This window comes from Arachis ipaensis, chromosome B02 (assembly GCF_000816755.2).
Source record: "Arachis ipaensis cultivar K30076 chromosome B02, Araip1.1, whole genome shotgun sequence".
Lineage (NCBI taxonomy): Eukaryota > Viridiplantae > Streptophyta > Magnoliopsida > Fabales > Fabaceae > Arachis > Arachis ipaensis.
Genome location: NC_029786.2, coordinates 198,633 through 219,032, shown reverse-complemented (window position 1 = coordinate 219,032; position 20,400 = coordinate 198,633). Strand labels below are relative to the sequence as shown.

At 31.8% G+C, this 20,400-nt stretch overlaps 3 protein-coding genes across 13 annotated transcripts; 2 read left to right on the top strand and 1 right to left on the bottom strand.

Moving 5' to 3' along the window:
- LOC107621126 (O-glucosyltransferase rumi homolog) lies at positions 3,042 to 7,414 on the top strand. Of its 3 annotated transcripts, none has more exons than XM_021114454.1 (5): positions 3,042 to 3,582; positions 4,438 to 4,988; positions 5,070 to 5,327; positions 6,011 to 6,221; positions 6,302 to 7,414. In XM_021114454.1, exons 1-5 carry the CDS (start codon positions 3,388 to 3,390, stop codon positions 6,656 to 6,658), a joined length of 1,572 nt encoding a protein of 523 aa, XP_020970113.1. In that variant the 5' UTR covers positions 3,042 to 3,387; the 3' UTR covers positions 6,659 to 7,414. The 3 variants fall into 3 exon arrangements, with proteins under 3 accessions (XP_020970113.1, XP_020970110.1, XP_016178651.1); XM_021114451.1 differs by having other exon boundaries at positions 4,405 to 4,988; XM_016323165.2 differs by having other exon boundaries at positions 3,052 to 3,582; positions 4,405 to 4,988; positions 6,305 to 7,414.
- Positions 7,270 to 11,635, bottom strand: LOC107621155 (peroxisome biogenesis protein 19-2). Its single transcript, XM_016323195.2, has 5 exons — positions 11,413 to 11,635; positions 11,262 to 11,313; positions 10,888 to 11,173; positions 8,594 to 8,910; positions 7,270 to 7,569 (listed from the first exon to the last, which is right to left on the bottom strand). Exons 1-5 carry the CDS (start codon positions 11,459 to 11,461, stop codon positions 7,524 to 7,526), a joined length of 750 nt encoding a protein of 249 aa, XP_016178681.1. The 5' UTR covers positions 11,462 to 11,635; the 3' UTR covers positions 7,270 to 7,523.
- Positions 14,565 to 16,496, top strand: LOC107621108 (cysteine proteinase inhibitor 1). 9 transcript variants are annotated; one of them, XM_021114468.1, is made up of 3 exons: positions 14,565 to 15,426; positions 15,543 to 15,711; positions 16,185 to 16,496. In XM_021114468.1, exons 1-3 carry the CDS (start codon positions 15,325 to 15,327, stop codon positions 16,274 to 16,276), a joined length of 363 nt encoding a protein of 120 aa, XP_020970127.1. In that variant the 5' UTR covers positions 14,565 to 15,324; the 3' UTR covers positions 16,277 to 16,496. The 9 variants fall into 9 exon arrangements, with proteins under 9 accessions (XP_020970127.1, XP_020970134.1, XP_020970129.1 ...); XM_021114475.1 differs by having other exon boundaries at positions 14,580 to 15,426; positions 15,543 to 15,722; positions 16,203 to 16,496; XM_021114470.1 differs by having other exon boundaries at positions 14,593 to 15,426; positions 15,543 to 15,722.

Genomic DNA, 20,400 nt, shown 5'->3' with positions numbered 1-20,400 from the left:
TTATAAATAAGAAATATATATTTTTTATTTTCTATTATATCTCCCAACTAAACAGGTTAAGAATTAATTTGTCACAAATCTAAATTTCATTTAAAAATTTATCATTCATCACTTGATCAATAAATCACTACATATGAAAGTCGAGCAAAAAACAATTTAACCACTCCTCAACAAAACAAAACCAAAACCACCACCCTTGCCTGGTTTTATCTTTTATTTTTTTTTTTCAATAAACCACTCCCCTAGTCTAGTAATACTATTCAGAAAGCAATTAATGTTGTACAATTTAGCAATTAAGAACAATAGAAATATAAAAGGAGAAAAAGTGTAGTGTAGGTGAGACTGAGATATATAAAGTTACATGATATTCATTCATTCGAAATATTAATTTCATACCAACTAATAATTATAGGAAAAGCAGCTAGTTGCGTTAAAGATATTAATATCTTCCATTTGTTAATAAAGCACTTTCATTTGACACCTTTAGTAGTTATATACTTAATAATAATAATATTGGTCACTGATATATCAATCGCTATTTAAATTCTACTATTGTTAAGGTAAATTTTATATCATGCCCCACAGTCCCACATATTCTTACATGAGAATAATGTTTTTACCTTGACACTGTATGACTAATAAAATGAATTCCAAAACATTACATAAAAAAACGAGATCATATTTTTCAACATTTTTCTTATTTTGAATCCTTTTGATGGCTGAAAATTAACGGAAATTACAAAAGGGAAATTTCAAGCATGATGAACTGAAAAACTCAATGAAGTAAAAATAGAGGAACAATTGAGAAACTAATAAGAAGAGCTGAATTAGTGAATCTTAACCTAACAATTAGGTATTATTATATTATATATACAATATTACAATGTGATTAATTTAATTTTTTGCCTAAAAAAGTTGGTTCAAAATCGAAGTAATTGACTTGTTTGCAAGAAACTATACTGGAATTGCTTATTATATATCTAATTTGGTCCCTCGCCTCCCTTCGTGTATAATCAAGATCATAGGTAGTGGTAGCAGCTATCGTTTACTTTTCACACCACCCTAGCTAGTTTTTTTGTCTTTAATAACTTTGCCTTCTTGAGAATAGGCAACAAATTAAACAATATGTCCACAATCCAAATAACTTGTTTTATCAAGAAATCTACACATAATGTTAGAATGTATGTGTTTATATATAGTTAGGTTAAAATTCCAAGATTCTAATGTCTGAAATTGCAAGCAAACTTTTATTCAGATTTAGATACTACTTTTATTGTGACCAACACCTACATTATTCGCGGGCAACAATAATGTTCACATACATGTATAATTGAATCATTTTTATGTTTACAGATAGATATTATAATTTATAACTCATCACCTAAAATAATAAAATGAGACGAAATAAGAGTTTTTTTCCCCTTATATTACACGGGTATTGATTGAATCGGATTCGCATATTCGCTGTATTTATCTAAATTCGATTCGAAAATTACGGATATGGATCCGATCCTTAAGGTTATCGGATCGGATCTGATCCGCATACTAATAGAATCCAATTGTTGATTTTGTGTATGTATCTGCATATCCGATTCGCATATCCGTGTATCCGCAAAAATAAAGAAATAAATAAGTAAATATTTTTTTATGTTTTATTTCAACTAATAATGATCATATATGTTGTATTATTTTAATTTATTATTTAAAAAAAGTATGTTTAATATTATTTTAAGAGTAAACATATTTAAAATTAAAAGAATAAAAAAAATAAATTTTATTAATATTTTTTTTAATAAAAATAAACTTTTAAAAATATTTTTGTATTTTGCGATATATTTGATCCGATCCGCAAATGTGCGGATCAAATCGGATCCAAATTTAAAATTACGGATATTGGATCAGATCCGATCCAATAATTTTAGTACGGATTTGATTAAAATTTTGGCCATATCCAATCCAATGCGCTTTTCATCCCCTACATTACAGTATTACACACACATTCACTCACTCTCTCATATACACTAAAAGGAGTTCTATATTCCACTCTTGAAATTTAAATCCTGTTGTAGTTTAATGAGAGGCCTATAAATCTTTCATCTATATATATTCTATACCAAACCTTAGCTGCAGACAAAGTAAGACTGTAAGAGTATGATCATAGTGGACTTTCAAATGGATTTAATAATTTTTTTTTTATTTGTTATTCTCTTTTGCAATATTGAGTTTGAATTTTGCAAATAGAAAATATTTGTATTAAAAATGATAAGCATTATCTTTTTTAATCAAATTATGGGTTGAATTTTCATAATCAGAGATGCCAATGACGAATAGTAGTGATGAAATATAAAAAGATGACTACATATAGGAGTCTTCCGGAATCGCATATGTAATGTAACGTTTGATTTCCGGCATAGAATTGAGGAGCAAGTTAAGCCATGATACTAGAGCAAGCACCTATTACTATTTATAATATTTTACAATATTATGTGTTTACACAATGAGATTTTTTTTATATGAAAAGTATCCATCATCATCTTGTTTATTTGTTTATTTATTTTGCTGTTTTGATATAAATGTTATTTTCCATTTTCCCATTTCAACTTAATAATGGTTTTCAATTAGGCAGTTTTTTTTGTTGTCTCTTATTGACTACATTTTCCCAATAAAATAAAATACCATTATATACATAAATGAATAAACATGAATTTTGAAAGGAAAAATAAACATAAAAAAATTGTAGAGGAAAAAAAATAGAAAAAGTCTCAAAGTCCAACACTTTTATTAAAACCTATCAAAGAGTGCATGTATAAGGACATATGGCATAAACTTTCTCTTCTAGACGTCTTGTAGAATTGTTTAATTTTCTTTAATAAAAAAATATTATTTGCAAACCAATATATTTGTGTATAAATATATGTGTGGTTTAATTTATTTTTAATGTGTATTTATATTTCAATATATATTTTATATTGATAACTGATTTTGATGTACACATAACATAACTCTTCTTTAATTTAGTCAGGCTTCCTATTTCATAATGACAGCTCTAATGCTCTCTACTAGTGTTTAATTCTTACAGAAATTTGAGGGGACCATATGATATAATTGCATATGTTCATTCTCCATATATATATATATCCCATATAGTTTCTTCCTCGCTCCTTTATTCAATTCTCTATATATTTTCAGAATCCTTAGTGCTGAAAAGAAAGAACATAAACTCATATATATACAAATAATATATCAACTCCGCATGCAACACCTTAGAGATATATGTATGCATGTATATATATATGTATTGATTCTTAGCTTGGAGTTTGCAGGTACAAATTCAAATTCAATTTAAGAACTAATAATCATCAATCAAAATATATAGGATATAGAGGGATGAACAAGGACAATGAGACATACCTTAAACTCTTCTGGGGTGGTGGTAGCTCTTATTATCATCGTCATCAGCATCATCATCACTATCACCATAAGGCAAAGAACAAGAATACTATTATAGCAGTTGCAAGCACGTTGATTGTGCTCTTTTGCGTTGCTGTGGCCACTTTATTTGCTTCTGTAGCTTGGAATCAGGTCAGTTTATTTATATAATAATAATAATATGCACATTAAATCTGTGCCATTTTGTTTGTAATTTGGTTTTAATTTGTGCATGTTGATATACTGCTTCTTCCTCTCTCTTTTTTCTTCTTTTTATGTTTCTTAAAAAAAAAATTCCCTGTCTTCTCCCCCTCTGATCTCCCCTTTTCTTTCATTTTTTTCTTCTAGAAAACAGCCAAAGATGTATATGGTGAATCATCTACATATATATTATTTCATGCAAATATAATCTATATAAGTTGCACTTGCATGATCTTATTCTTAGTATAAGTTTATTTTTTGGTTGTTATTGGACGAAATTTAAAAAATAAAATAAAATGAAGAGAATCACTTCGAAATAGTATTTAATATAAGTAAATGTTGTTACAAAGACATTTTAATATAAAGATAACATTGTAAACCGTTAGATCTTTCGGTCAACATATTCAATTAAATATGTCAAACGATCTGACAGATTATAATTTTATCTTTATAGAAGTATTCATTTTAATTGTATTGGCATGAATATCTTCATAATATAATCCTTTAATTTTAGGGGAAATAATATTAATTAATCAGGAGAAGAAATTTCAAACCCAATTGTTTTCTTCCTTAATATATAGAGAAATATAAAGGAATATTATTTTTGTTGCTGAAAATTATTATTGTTTCTTTCCTAATACCATGAAAATATAAAATCATGGATATTCCTTGCTTATTAGCATTATTTCTAGTATAGGTAGCTAGATTATCTTTGGGGCAGCTTTTAATAATGTGATAAAAATAGTCTAATATTGAAATTGTTATATTGTGAAGTCCATCTTTGAAGTTTTTTTCATTCCAAGCCAGAACTATTCAACAGTCCACACAATTCCAATGGTATCCCGAAAACAAGAATTTCCACTTAGATGCAGCAATTTGAATTTGGAGAAGAATGAGACACAAACGTGTCCCAGAGATAACTACCCTACATCACATAACCCAACAAAGAACAGCAATCAGAGCCGTCCATTAATGTGTCCGTCATACTTCACATGGATCCATGAAGATCTAAAGGCGTGGAGAGAGACAGGGATCACAAGGGAAATGCTTGAAGGGGCAAAAAGGACATCTCACTTTAGGGTAGTGATCCTGAGCGGAAAGGTGTACGTGGAGAAGTATAGGAAATCAATACAAACAAGAGATATGTTTACTCTGTGGGGCATCGTACAACTACTAAGGTGGTACCCTGGCATGGTTCCTGATTTGGAGCTCTTGTTTGATTGTGATGATAGGCCTGTGATCCATAGGGACAGGTTTCAAGGCCCAAATGCTGTTACCCCACCACCCCCTCTGTTTAGATATTGCTCAGATCAATGGAGCTTCGACATTGTCTTCCCTGATTGGTCCTTTTGGGGATGGTAAATTTTAATTATTCTACTATGTATTTACAATGTTATAATGTGTTAGGCACATTAATAGAACTTGTACACTTTTAACAGGGCTGAAATAAATATGAAGCCATGGAGAGATACGTTGAGAGAAATCAAACAAGGGAACAAGAAGATGAAATGGAAGGATAGAGTACCATATGCTTATTGGAAGGGGAATCCTGATGTGGCTCCAACTAGGAAAAATCTTTTGAAATGTAATGTTACAGACAAAAATGACTGGAACACTCGTCTATACAGACAGGACTGGGACCAAGAATCTAATCAAGGATACAAAACATCCAACTTAGGAGACCAATGCACCCATAGGTATCTTCCTTTGCATTTGCATATATATGCCTGCGTTTGTTACTTTGTTTACATAGACAAAATATTAGGGGTGGCAAAGTAGGCGTGCCCCGTTAACTAAAATGGTTCAAAATATTAGTCCACTCCGTTTTGTACCGGATTGATGGGCCGGCCGGTTAATTTCTTTGATTTTTTTTTAAATAAAATTTATTAAAATTAATCAAAAAAGTCAAATACAAATAAAAAAAATAGTCAAATTAATTAAAATAAATAAAATTAATAACTAAAAGAAGAATAAAAATAAAAAATAAAAATCCTTGGTCTGGCGGGCCAACCCGTCCCGTCCAACCAAAATCTGTAAAATTGGCAGTGCGGATTTAGCCAATTTTTTTAATTTGGCGGGTTCCAAATTCTAGTCCAACCCGCATTTTTTAGCGGGTTCGGCAGGTCGCCTCGACGAATTCGACCCATTTTTCTACCTCTACAGACTATGAGACAGAAACACAGAGACATAGAATCGTGTTTGATAGAGAAGACATGAATAGAGACACTGTATCCGAAGCACAAATTAGTGTATTTATTATAATTTCATAATTTATTTTAATTTATCACTAAATAGAATATAAAAAAAATTCTTTATGTTTTATTCTCAGCGTCTATCTTATAATATGAATGACATATTTTGGGGTTTTAATTTTGCACAGGTATAAGATATACATAGAAGGGTGGGCTTGGTCAGTAAGTGAGAAATACATTTTGGCATGTGATTCCATGACTTTATATGTTAAGCCCAAGTTCTATGATTTCTTTATAAGAGGCATGGAGCCATTACAGCACTATTGGCCCATCAGAGACAATAGCAAGTGCACTTCTCTTAAGTTTGCCGTCGAATGGGGCAATAACAACACTCATAAGGTCACCAACCTATTTCTCAATATTTCATTTTCTAATTCTTCTTTGTTCATCACTTTATATCCCTCAATTTAATTAATTAGCAGGCACAAGCAATAGGTGAGGCAGCTAGCAAATTCATACATGAAGATTTAAGCATGGAGTATGTGTATGATTACATGTTTCATCTGCTTAATGAATATGCAAAGCTCCAAAAGTTCAAGCCAACTATACCTCAAGGGGCAGTGGAGTATTGCCCTGAAACAATGGCATGTTCTGAACAAGGTATTGGGAGGAAATTCATGGAGGATTCAATGGTGAAATCTCCTAGTGATTCATATCCATGCACTATTCCTCCACCATATGATCCTTCAACACTTCAAGGCATTCTTCACAGAAAAGATAGTTTAACAAAGCAGGTTGAACTTTGGGAAGATGAATATTGGCGTAACAAACACTAAGAATACGTTTAATAACCCTCAAATAATTTTTTTGTTTTTTTTTTTTTTTTTTTGGTGACTAATAATTTTTTTGTTTAAACATAGTGTTTGTAGACATCTTTTGTATGTTATAATTTAAAGACGGTTTACTTTATATTTTTATTCCATTTACATTGGCTGTTACAAATCATATTTGCTTAAATGACATTATTAAATAAAATGGCACTATAAATTACACAAATGCAACCTTTTGAGATTTGGTTATATTGAAATCATCTTCCATTGATTATTTTGATATTTACATAATTTAAATAAAAAAAATTGAAAAATTCATCCATTGATTGTTTTGATATTCGAAATGTTTCTGTAGCTGCCGCTGAGAAGTACCGAATTACTGTATTTTTAAACTAATAAAATTCACAAGCATTAGATATGAACATACAAGTCCAATGGTGCTTCCCCAGAGGTATATATAATTTATTTTACACCACCAATATTTATTGACTTGTGAGATTAAAAAACATGAAATCATAAAAATTGGAAGACAAAAAAAAATACTAGTTTATGCCTCAGGCCATTGGAAAATTATTATTAATTCACGAGGCAAACATTAATCAAACATCCAGCAACTAAATAGGAAATGATTATAAAAAAATCAGAAAGAAAATTTTGGTGGGGGCAACTAGCAATAACTAGTACCATGATTGCTGTCACAAAACGTTACAAAATCCCTGATATAATATACAAACTTAGCTTAACTATGAGTAGACAAAGGGGGAAAATAGTAATGCATAAAAGCCTTCTTATTCTAACAAGTTAAAAAACAAATGTTCCTAAGAATCTGAAAAACCAGCAGCTGCCAAAGTATAAGGAGGAAGAAATTGCTTCACATTATAGAACAATTTGTCTGAGAGTCCATCATTTCTGGAGGTCTGCAGAAGGAGAAAATGTTTTTATTAGAGTTGATACACATAAATACATATGTAACATGGCGAAAACAAATGCTAAGTTTAAGTAGCCTTTATACCCAGAAAATGAAAACAAATGCTACCAAGTAATTTTAAGTTTTAAAATCGTGTCCTGAAAGTATAAAGGCAGTTGCTCTATTGCATTTTCATCTGTCTGCATTTTGTGCATTCTTGTCTGGTTTCTTCCTCAAATTTCCATTTAAATTCTCAGATTCTCAACATCGTTCCCAATTGGTAGTGATAAGGCAACGGTCAGTGGCAAATGGAAACACCAGTGAACACTCGTGGTAGGTTGAGGCAGAGCATGGGGTAGTGCTTGTCAATCATACCAGCAGGTTGGTGCATATAGCAACTATTGCTGATAGAGTTTTTCTTATTAGGAATGTTGGAGCAGGATTGTAGGAAGCCACTAGTATGGGTTGGTGGTGACCAATGGCAACAAGAATGGTTTACATTTAGATTTTCAAATTTGCAGATATTACAACAACTCATCTTTTCATTGGTTTAGAAACAAGAAATGCATTAAACACCATACCAAGCGCCTTAATTAAAGAAAAATGATTCTATTTTTAAGTTATACTATCTGCAAACAAAGATAAAAATCATAAATAGCCAATTTTGGCCATTTATTGAGCAAGCCGTGCTTTGATGCACGAAGATAATCCCTGAATCCCATGGTATAAATCTTAGCATAATGTTATAATTTTTATAGTTTCTATTAGATCTACATCATTGGATTATCTTGGTGCATCATGCACAAAGTTTAACTTTGGTGACCCTAGAAACAGCTACTCTACATAGTCAACTTCTACCCATTAGTAAATTTCCATGACAGATCATTCATTTATTTCAGAATATATGGAGCTAACAATTTGATTTAGAAGTAAGAAAATTGAGGCTGCAGTTACAACTGTACAGTACAACATAAACACGAAAACAGCCATAGCAATCAGTTCAAAGATAAGATAAGATGGGATAGAACACTTACATCTGGCCAAGACTGGCTAGATCAAAATCAGGAGCAAGCTCTTGGACAATATCATTTGGTGGTTGTCCACATTCTTGCATCTTATGCATGAGGTCAACAATCTTGGTGAAGTTTTCAGAATCATTTTCATAGACTTCATTCAGATTCTGTATCAGTTCATACTGATGTGAATAACGATCATAGTCTTCTTTGCTTAAGCTGGATTTATGCTCTTCCAACCACTTTGGATATCTTTCTCCTATTTCCTTCATTGGATCATGAAGAATCTCCTTGGACAGAAGTTGCCGCATCATGGTCTCCACAATAGATTCCATGTCCTAAACAAATTAATGACATTATCAGCTTGACTTCCAGAAATCATGCCAAGATACAGTGTTCTCATGATGAGGAATTACGGAAGAGAACAAAAAGTGGGGGTAACAGAAGAGCCAACAAGGAGAAAAAGACAAAACATATGAGTATGTAGTATGTACACAATAATATGTTCCCCCTCCCTCATTCCCATATTTGAAAGAACAGAATAGAAGATATAGTACAAGTAGCTAAGTTTGTGAAACACATTTCCAGGCTGGGCTGCATGTCTCAGCTAAAATATTTTGCTAGTTGCTTTTCCATGTCAAACTCAAACAAAATCACATCTGCATGGAAGTAACCTCCTAAATGTGGGGTTCAAACTTCTCTTTTCAGAAAGTACGTTGCAGTTCCTAGAGTCCAAATTCCTGTTAGCATCTATTATCCAAGTCCAATAAATTTTCAACTTGAGTTCATAATTAAAAAAAATTTGGACACATTAATGCAAGGAAAGATGCTGATCCCTATTGCCAAACAAGCAAACTATAGGCGATTAATTGTAACATAAGATAAGAACCCTCATATTAATTGCTTTGATTTACAATAAAAAATAAAGCACTTAAAGAACTGATTTACAACAGAAATTACTTCTCTTCAGAATGCCATGGCAAGTATAAAGCAAAACATACAAATAAAGGACCACAGTCCCATAAAATAAACTTCATACAGTTTTACAAACCGGGAATATCAAACAAAAAATATTAAGAACATACAAAAGTAAAAAGTCATCTATCAATCTTAAGCTTAAATTTGTGACTATTTTGACAGCCTTCATTATTTAACAGCTGAAAATTGCAAATGTTCTATAAAATTTCAGTAATCAATACCTTTATTTTTGAATTCTTAAGCAAGATTATGAGTGAGATTTGCAGACGCAGTTAGCGCAATCTCTTTAAGTTAAGAAGCAGGAAATCCGTAAGAGTTCATTACATAATGTATTCTATACAAACAAAAAAAAGTACACTACCATTAAAAGATAAATAGGTTTTTTTCCCTCACAGTATAAGCACTATTTTAGTTCATTCAAATGCTATTTGGAAAGAAATATGGACAACTACATTTCATTAAAACAAATACTCTGGCATAATAACTAAGCTTTAGGAATTTTAATATGAAAACTGGATGCCAGAATATATGGTGAACTTGATTTCATATCCCATTCAAAATCAGACAAAACCAAATGCAAGAAGTGGAGAGCACTACCAACATGATTTCTATACCACGAGAATGCGGACTTGTCATTACATGAAAATAAGCAGCCCAATTTTCAATTTTAATATTAGAAAAAGAATCATAAAGGGAGAAAAAGCCATATAAACAAGAGTCATCAACCTCCTTGTCAATAATCTCTTGACCATTCCATACCTAAGTACACATTTCAGTCAAATCAAGATAAGAAAACTGAATATATTTGATCATCCAATGACAGCAACAGGAAAATTATTTCATGCTTGTAAAAAGTTAAGCAAACACCAAATACCATTTTAGTGGAATGATGAAACAAAATACAACTTTCCGCAAGACCCAACATTCACTATTCACTCCACTTCATAGCTTAATCATGTATTATCATGTATAGAAACCAAGCATTTCGTTACAGAATAACTCAATTTGTGCCAAGGACGTGAAATCCTTTTACTAATTCATGGTTTCATACATGTCTAGAAAATTATGGTAAAATTATATGCCCCAATGATAAGCTTAATGCTTACAGAAGACACTATAAAAAGAAGCAAAACACAAGGTGCCTGTAAAATCCATGAGTCTCTTACTCATTTCACAACTTCATGAACTCAACCATTTTACTCAAACTGTAAACCACAGCACAAGAAACAAAGATTTGACTTTAAACTAGCATAAGCGATTTTCAACTGCACCATTTCCCAACAACACAAAGCTTTCAACTTTAAAGGAAATGAATGGAAGGATGTAAACTTAGTTACCTGAGAGCCAGCAAGGTCCTCAAACTGCTTGACCCAATCCTCCATCATGGCATCCTTACCGAAATCATCGGCCGACGACGGAGCCATGAATTCGAGACCCTTGACAGCCTCCCTGGTCTGCTCCCTCAGCTTGTCGAGTGCCTCGCTGACGTGGGCATCTTTGGGAGCCTTCTGTTTCCCCTTTTTCTTGTTTTTCAAATCGGGTAACCCACCACCCATCCCCAATCCTTGAACCCTAGAAGGAAGAGAAGGTGCCTCCTTTTTCACCACAGTTGCTTCCCCGCTCCTAATAGATTATAACAAAGTAGAAAAATTCAGACAACAAAATTGAAAAGATTGAAAGGGAAAGTGATTATATTGAAGAAAATAGGGACCTCTGAGCGGAGGAATTATTAAGGTTGAAGGTTTGGAAATCATCCAAAGCACCTGAAATGATTAAATGCAAAAAAATAAAATTAAAAAAATTAAATAACAAGGTGATAAGTGTTAAGAGTGATGAACATAGAGAGAGGGAGAGGTCGTTACAGTCGAGGAGCTGGTCAAGGTCATCGGTGGAAGGGTTTCGGTCAGCCATGGTTGTCGCCGGAGAGAGGAGGAGGAGGAGCAGGAGGAAGAAGAAGAAGAAGAGGAGTGTGTGGCAGTGGGAAATGGATATTACGGATTGGAATGGAGTAAAATATCCCCGGCGGTGGTAAATGGCACGCTTTTCGATTGTGATTTCCGGAACTCAACCAAGTCTAATGAGTAATGACACACGGAAAACGAAAATTTCGTAAATTGATTTAATCTTAATTTTATTTTTAAACTATTTTATTTTCCCTGCCTTGTAAGGAGAGATTCAATTTAATTTAAATTATAAATATTATTATAAATTATATATATAATTATTAAAGTAGGTAATATTTTATGATTTTGTATTATTTTCACATATTTTTTTATTATTTGTTCTATTTTCTGATGAAGAATTATTTTTTTTAATTTTTGAAAAAAATGTTTTTTATATTTATTTTTTCATAATAAAATTTAATTACTTTAAATTAAAATTTAATTCAGTATTTATCTACCATATTTATTAAAATAAAAATATTATTTGTACACTAAAATTAGCTATTAAAATCAGCTACCAATGTATTTGTGTATAAATATATATGTGATTTAATTTATTTTTAATGTGTATTTACATTTAAACATGTATTTTATACTGATGGATGATTTTGGTATATACATAGCATAATCCTTATTAAAATTAGATCTTTTATATTTTACTTTAATCTTTTAATTTTATCAAAAGAATTTTATGATTTAAAAATATAATTATTAAGTAAATTAACAAATTATCGATGTGTGTACATTAAATTGAGTCGATTTTTTTTTAAATAAAATATGTTAATGTTATTTACTATTTTAAAGGTGGTGAGAACTGGATTGATCATTGAACCGATTAAGTGACTAATTTAATAGTTTAATGATTCAATCGAAATTAAATCATAATTGAACCGATTTAATTAAATATAGAATAAAATTATAAAAAAATTAATATATAATTTTAAATATTTAAATTTAATTATTTTTAAATTAATAACATTTAAAATGTCCGTGTGACAAAAGTGCCCTGACTTGGATCTGAGCTTGGTTCGTGGGTTTCCGAACCTACGTGGCACTCCCACCCCCCAGGCATATCTGAGCCAACCATTCACCATCATCATCTTCATCTTCTTCACCATCATCTCCATCCATCACTGTCTCTTCCCAGCCACCATAACCTCCATCACCATCACCTCAGCACCGCCACAGCCACCTCCCTTCACCACAACCTTTGGCGACAACCCATACCGCCACGCCCCTTTTTCTTCTTCTTCCCCTCTTCTCACCTCCGCTGAGCCCAGAAACCACAGCGCCAGCTCCTCTTCTCCACCAAACAGCCGCGACACCCAACCTTCTCGTTCTTACGACGTTCCAACCCGTCACCACTCCCCTGTCCGAACCCTACCTCCCCCAAAGCTCCCAGCAGCATCAGACAAGCCAAAATTTTCAAACAGCAGCATGAATTAAAACAGCAAAATTTTCAAACAGCAGCATGAATCAAAACAAACCTAAATCCACTATCCAGCTCAGATTATCTAACAACCTAAGCAACTAACATGCATTTCTAACTAACCAAATTAAGCAAAATGAACTAAAAGCAATACAATGAAAGAAACAGAACTCAACAAATGAAAATGGGAACCTGGAAAGCAGAGAATGAACAAGTGAAGAGAAGATGATGGCTGAATTGGCCGGAGCAGAAGCGGTGGCCTGGTAGTGGCACTGCTTCAATTGCAGCAGCGGAGAGTGAACGCAGCCATGAAACAGGGGAAAACGGAGGGGATGAAAGACACAGGGGCTGCACCCTGTTCTGGTCGTTCCATGGGAGAACGGAAAACGGGGCTGGAATCGCGATGATGCTAGGCTGGTTCGCGATGGTGAGACGGGATGACAGAGAAGGAAGAAGAAAGGGGAAAAGGGGCTCATCGTCGATGTCGCTGTGGCTCGTCGACGGCACGGCGGTTCGGCCAGTGAGAGAGAGGGAGGAGAAGGTGGCCGGTTCGTTGGTGTGGCTGAGAAAGACAGAGAACACGCAAAGGGGAGAAAAGGGAAGAGAGTTGCGGTGGCTCGTAGAGGCCGACGGTGATGGTTGGCGGAACTAGGGTTCGAACAGGGGAGTGGTGACGGGTTGGAATGCCGTAAGGACCCTGCGAAGAAGGTTGGGTGTCGCGGCTGTTTGGTGGCAGACGAGAGGAGACCCAGGAATGGAGAAGGTGTGGGTTGTCGCCGGAGGTTGTGGTGAAGGGAGGTGGCTGTGGCGGTGTTGAGGTGATGGAGGTTATGGTGGCTGGAAAGAGACAGTGATAGATGGGGATGATGGTGAAGAAGATGAAGATGATGATGGTGAATGGTTGGCTCAGATATGGCTTTTGGGGAGTAAAGTACCAACCCGGTCCCTGTCCATTTCCCAAAATGACAAGACGATCCTTAACCAAAAACATGTTCCATTACGGTCCCTAACCCTGTACTCCGTCTGCCAACCCGGTCCTTCTGTCAGTTTTCCGGCGAAAATTCGATGGAAATTGCTGACGTGTCAGGTTAAAAAATGGACAGGGACCTAGTTGTCTCTAAATTTAAATTTGTTAGGGGTTTATTTGTCTTTATTATTCTTTAAACATAAACTCCTAACCAATTTAAATTTAGAGACAACTAGGTCCCTGTCCATTTTTTAACCTGACACGTCAGCAATTTCCGTCAAACTTTCGCCGGAAAACTGACAGAAGGACCGGGTTGGCAGACGCGAGTACAGGGTCAGGGACCGTAATAGAACGTGTTTTTGGTTAAGGGTTGTCTTGTCATTTTGGAAAATGGACAGAGACCGGATTGGTACTTTACTCGCTTTTGGGGGGTGGGAGTGCCACGTAGGTTCGGAAACCTACGAACCAAGCTCAGATCTAAGCCAGGACACTTTTGTCACACGAACATGATCTATCATAGATACAATATTAATTTTGAGCTTTCATGGGTACAAATGTCAGTATTTTCATCTCTCTCATGGATACAAATGGCCATTTATTTTTTAGAAATTTATATTTTTAAATACATTAATATAAGAATATACCAAATTTTTGTTGATGACTTGATGCTATAAATATTAAATAAAATGAAACGGAACCAAATTTTTTTTTGTCAAGATCCGGACCGCCAAGCCGGCTCAGATCCAAAGAGAGCGAAGCTCCAAATCCAACCCGACCCGGATTCTAAAACACACGGATTTGTCTACGAAGCATGCGATTCAAGGTGCGATCTTCTTCTCTTTGTGAAGCGCTACTGCCCGTATCCGCACCGTCGTCCATTTCATTGCCTTCGCCTGCCACGTTGTCGTCGCCTGCGTCACTGTCGTCGACCGCAACCTCGCCCACCCCTGTGTCGTGGTACTTGCCTTCCCTGCCGCCGTCGCCTGCGCCTCTGTTTTCGTCCACCACGCCGTCGTATCCTGCATCACCGTTGTCGCTTGAAGTCCGAACCTGCCGACATTGAAACTTCGCGTCGAGTTTCAATGAAGCTTCGCGCTTATCGCCCGGCCTGAACGAAGTGATTTGTTCCCTCTCTTCCTGCGCCGCCGGAGAACGGAACCAATTATAAACCTACAAGAACATCTACATGGTAGTAAAAATCATGAAAATAAACCCAACAAGCAGCCCAATAAAAAGGCCAACGTATAAGCCCAATAAACCACTTACCTCCGTGAATTCAACGTTGAAGGCACCAGGAAAAAATTAATAAAAACCCTAACCCCAATTCACCAGAATCAGAATCGTCGACCTCTTTGTTCATCATAATTTAACTCTTTAGGGTTTTTTATCTTTATGTTGTTTACAGGGATTCATTGTTCCTGACTATGGAGGTAGAATGTGTGGCGGAGTTGGACCCTATTCGATGACTGATAAGTATAGGCAGAAACTTGTGAAGGATATGATTCAGAAAAGCTTGCGAATCTACAATCGCAAAAATGTTGTGTCTATGATGGTTTTTGCTTTATTGTGTTTTATTTATGTCCATAATCTTATTTATGTCTATAATCTCATTCACTAATGATTATTTTTATTCTTGTTATTACTATGTAGAAGGTGAATTTTGAGTTTGATAAGCTTGTCAGCGTTAATGCTGGTGCTGTTGCTGGCCTTATGTTTTACATTACTTTCAATGCACGCTCTGGTGATGATGCACCTCAAACCTTTTACAGCAAAGTATGGAAAACATTCAATGGCTATATCAAAGTCCAGTTCTGTGTGATTGGTAATGCGCAGGTACCATCATCATTTATCCATATTTTGGGTGTATCTTAGCATTTTAATTTGTTTATTCTAATTATGACTTTGTTGTTTGTGTGTGGATACATTTTTACTTTGATAGTATGGTTTTGCTTTGTGATTACTTTATCATAAGGTTTGCTTATACTGTGACTCATAATTATGTGATTGTTAAGTTCCTTGCATGAGTAATCATAGCTACTGCCTATCATAAATCATCAAAACTATTAATGATATTGTATCTATTTTTTTCTTGTCAAGATGAAGATATTTCATTTGATTTTAGCTTCATGTTCCTTGTATATATATTGATAATTGGCTTCAAGTATTTCATAGTTTTGATTGAGTATTGTATTTAAACATTTCTCCTTATATTTCATGTGGTTGCGGTAGTCTATTTTTTTCATTGATTATTTGCATTGGAGTTAATGTAGATTCTCTTTTAATGTATTTATTCAGGAAGTTGGTACATCTCAGGATGCTGGTACATCTCAGGATGCTGGTACATCTCAGGATGCTGGTACTTTTCAGGCCTAAGTTGTGGAATCTGAGTTTAGGTTCATGTTCTATTTGTGTGTATATGGTTTCTTCACGAAGGAAAACTCTGATGTTATATAATTTCAATACTCATGAAATAGTGCAGTGTGTATTAGCACAATGATAGACATAACTGACAACTGATGAGCACTGTTTACAGAATTTATGGAATTTGTTAGTGTTCTAGCTTCTATCATTAACTTAGCTCCATTAATATAATTTTCGATTTGTGAATGGTGATTTTAGACTGGAAGTGCTTCAAAATTTTCTTTCAGAATACCAATTGACAATGTTCTGTGTTGTTTCAATAAAATAAATGACCCTAAAATTGAACATGGATAAGTTTTACTAGCTGCGAATTGTCAACTTTAAAAATTTTGAGCTTCTTCATGGTCTATAAAATATATTTTGATCATTAGGTAAATATATAAATGAGTCTTATTTGAATTGTGAATTTCTAATTATTGGTCTATAAATATTATATATTTTGATCATTCGGTCAATATATAAATGATTCTTATTTAAATTGTGAATTTCTAATTATTTGTTCTACTTCTGCAATTTGTAATTCAAGTTGGAGATGGGAAAAATTGGTGCCGAAAATTTTGTAATCAGTATGTTTGTGATGCATTGTCAATTATTTTCATTGCAATTGAAGATGATTATTTTGTTTGGACAAGATTTTTTTTATATAAGTCACCATTCTATTCTTAAATGAGAGCAATTTTATTATAATTTTAACATGAATGGAGTTTATTTTTTCAAAAATTTTAAATAGTATAAAAATTAATTACTCATAAGAATGCATTATTTTAAATTAAAATAAAATATTTATAAAAATTATTTATTTATTATTTGTTAATTTTGTGAAGTATTTTAAATTTAAATTAGTAAATCTTTTCATCCTATCACAATTTACATTAAATTGTTGTACCGGTCCTATAATGGTTTAACATGAGATATAATATTATTAAACGTATTAGTTATGTTTAATCAAATTTTTTGCTTGAGAGACTAACTGTATGGCCAACAACCAAAAAACTTATTTATAAATACACAATATTTCACCTACATTTTTTTTACTAAGTATAATATTTTTTATTGCATAAACTAATGTAATCTCTACTAAATTCGATTAGTTCACACATCATACACAAATCACAAAAAATGATAAAACATGACGTATGTCTAGTGGTAACTAAATCATACAACAATTAGGTTGATTTGAAAAAAATGGAATTGATAGTAGACAGAGTTAGTTACCACTGGAATAAATAATAAGGTTAGATTAGGGTATAATTTAGGTTTTAGTATTTTGTGATTTGTGTATGATGTGTGATCTAATAATTGAATTTTAGAGAGATTTCATTAATTTATACTAACATTTAGAGATCTTTAATAAATTTATAAGTCATTTTTCTTTTATTGTGTTAGAACTTGATGAGTGGGATAAATTAAAACAATTGTGATAGTTTTATTAAGTTTGTTTTTTAGATTTTTAACCGTTATTATGTTTCTAACTATTTTGTTTTCATGTGATATAAGAATGGACCTAAATTGAGATGTACATTGTGAAAGAATTTCACAAAATAATTCATTGAGTACATACAAAATTACCCAAATAGACAGTCTATTATTATATTAAAATTTAGAAAGCTTAAGAGTTTTAACTATAAATATTTATTTCTTTTTTATAGTATTTTTAGCTATACATATATAACTATAAATTCTAAATAATATATTATTTTGTAATTTATATTAGTGTTCCGGTGACGTTACTTAAGAACATAAACTAGTCAGATGACTTATATAATGGTACACAACTACAGGTTAAGAGACTTGAAAATCAATTGATTGAATGCAAAATAATAACAGAGATTAAAATAGGAGGAATTGCATTAATTCCAAAGATTATTATGGTTCCAAATAATAATAACATTCCAATCAAGTTTTAGAGAAAATAATTTCCAATGATAGTGTCTTTTGGTATGATAATAAACATGATTCAAGAATATATGCTGAAAACCGTGGATCTATACTTATCGAGATTGATTTTTATGCACGAACAGTTATATGTGACATTTTCAAGAGTTAAGAGCAACCAAAGGATAAAGGTTTTAATTCAGAATCACGAGGGATCTCTGAGAATTGTACGATTAATGTTAAGTATAGAGAAGTCTTTGAAGGTACAGTTTAATCAATTAGTATCTCTTTATTGTTAATTGTGTTTTTCATTTCTTTTTTTTTAGTTGGATAGAAAATTTTATATAAATAATATTTAAATTTTATTTGATATAGAAATAGAAATACAACCTATAAATTAAATGTGCAACGATTAATGTTAAAGACAAAAAAATATGTACGCACATTTTTTCATAGAAATTAAGACATTAATTTATTGTATATTATGTCTTTTTTTCAATAAATCTAATTATTTTGTGAATTTCTTTGATATATATTATTGTTTGGTATTTACATGAATAAAAAAAATAAATGGAGCTTAATTTAAAATTAAATATATTAAAAAATATATTTTTAAAAAATACTTCAGATATAAATAAAATATTAAATATTTTTCGTACATTGCACTGATACATACACCAGTATAAAGTTTATGAGTCTAAGTTTTAGAGGCAAAATATTTTATTTAATTTTTTAATATGTTATTTTTCATTGACAACTTCATAGAATAAGGTTGTATTCTTTGTTTTCTATTGAAAACTATTCTTTTAAGGTACAAGTTATAATTTTTTATGATATTTTATTGATATACCTATTCTATTATTCTTTTGATAATTTGATTATTGTTCTTACTCATGTTTATTTTTTTCATCTAACCTTATAGTGCGATTCTCTTTTGTCGCAATCGTTTACAATGCACCACATCCATTAAATACCACATCGAGTTGTATTCACTGATTCGGGTTCTAATTATATGGATGTAAGAGTTTAACAAAGGGACAATGAACTCTTTTTACTGAAGGATGGTTGGATCTATTCATATATTATGATCAACCCAATGAAATGTGGGTAAAATTAGTTTTTTCTTAGGAGGAGCTCGATTTTTTATTTAGCAATTGCTTCTAAAAAATTTTATAGGCCAAGTTCAAATTTCATCTCTTCTATGCTTTCTACGTCAGCCATAAAATCTTCGAAGTGGAATATATAATGAGATTGAGTTTTCTCAATTTAGGTTTAGTTTTCAAAAAATTATTTCATCCTTGAAAATACAATTTCAAAGATTAGTGCTTTGTTTAAATGTTTTTTTTTTTTTATTTTTCATAATTAAAATTATAATATATTGTGATTTTTTTTTCAGAAACTATTACCTTCTTGGTGCGTCAATGCAATGCCATTGATGAGAATAAAGGTCAATTTAGTTACTTGATATGACTATTCTATGTCTTGCCACATAACATAAATAACGGATTATAAAACTTATTTAACAAGAGAATAATCTAAATTTGCATAAATTCTAAATTTTAAGGTATGTCATTATCTTAGTTGATTATTGTTTCGAGAATGATTATAATCTATTTGTATCTAAAGTCTAGAATAACTAATATATTATTTAAATAATTTAGTTTTAATATTAACATTTGATTAGATTAGTTTTAGAAAATTTTAAATTGTTACTTCAATTTATATATTACAGCTATTATTTTTGGATATATTATTTTTAAATTTTTTAATATTTTTTTTGTTTATAAATTTATTTTTATTGACTCTCAGTATAACTAAAAAAAATTCAATAATTAAGTTAAAAAAATTCTTAATAGTAAATTATATTTTTAAATTATTAATTTAACAAAAACTAAATCCTAAAAAATACTATTAGTTGCACTAAAAAATTTTATTGACGTTGTAATAAAATATCTATACAAAATAATTTAAGATACGACGAAAATTTTAATCAATTATGTAAAGTTATTGTGAACAAATAATAAATAGTGGCTTCATTTCTGTATAATTTAAAATTATTAATACACAATAGTAATTCTGTAAATATTAATAGTTGTACTAAAAGTTTTATTAACGTATAAAGAAATACTCATCAAGTTAAAATTTAGTTATTTACGAATATATATTTATATATATAAAAAATAATCATAGGCATAAAATATATTAAGTTAATAGC

Coding starts and splice junctions, on each gene's coding strand:
- LOC107621126 (XM_021114451.1), top strand. CDS start 3,388: ATGAACAAGGACAATGAGACATACCTTAAACTCTTCTGGGGTGGTGGT. Junction 5,328..6,010: donor GGAGACCAATGCACCCATAG/GTATCTTCCTTT, acceptor AATTTTGCACAG/GTATAAGATATACATAGAAG. Junction 6,222..6,301: donor GCAATAACAACACTCATAAG/GTCACCAACCTA, acceptor TTAATTAATTAG/CAGGCACAAGCAATAGGTGA.
- LOC107621155 (XM_016323195.2), bottom strand. CDS start 11,461: ATGGCTGACCGAAACCCTTCCACCGATGACCTTGACCAGCTCCTCGAC. Junction 8,911..10,887: donor AGGACCTTGCTGGCTCTCAG/GTAACTAAGTTT, acceptor TAATTTGTTTAG/GACATGGAATCTATTGTGGA. Junction 7,570..8,593: donor CTAGCCAGTCTTGGCCAGAT/GTAAGTGTTCTA, acceptor CTCCTTCTGCAG/ACCTCCAGAAATGATGGACT.
- LOC107621108 (XM_021114464.1), top strand. CDS start 15,325: ATGTGTGGCGGAGTTGGACCCTATTCGATGACTGATAAGTATAGGCAG. Junction 15,427..15,539: donor GAATCTACAATCGCAAAAAT/GTTGTGTCTATG, acceptor ATTACTATGTAG/AAGGTGAATTTTGAGTTTGA. Junction 15,712..16,184: donor AGTCCAGTTCTGTGTGATTG/GTAATGCGCAGG, acceptor GTATTTATTCAG/GAAGTTGGTACATCTCAGGA.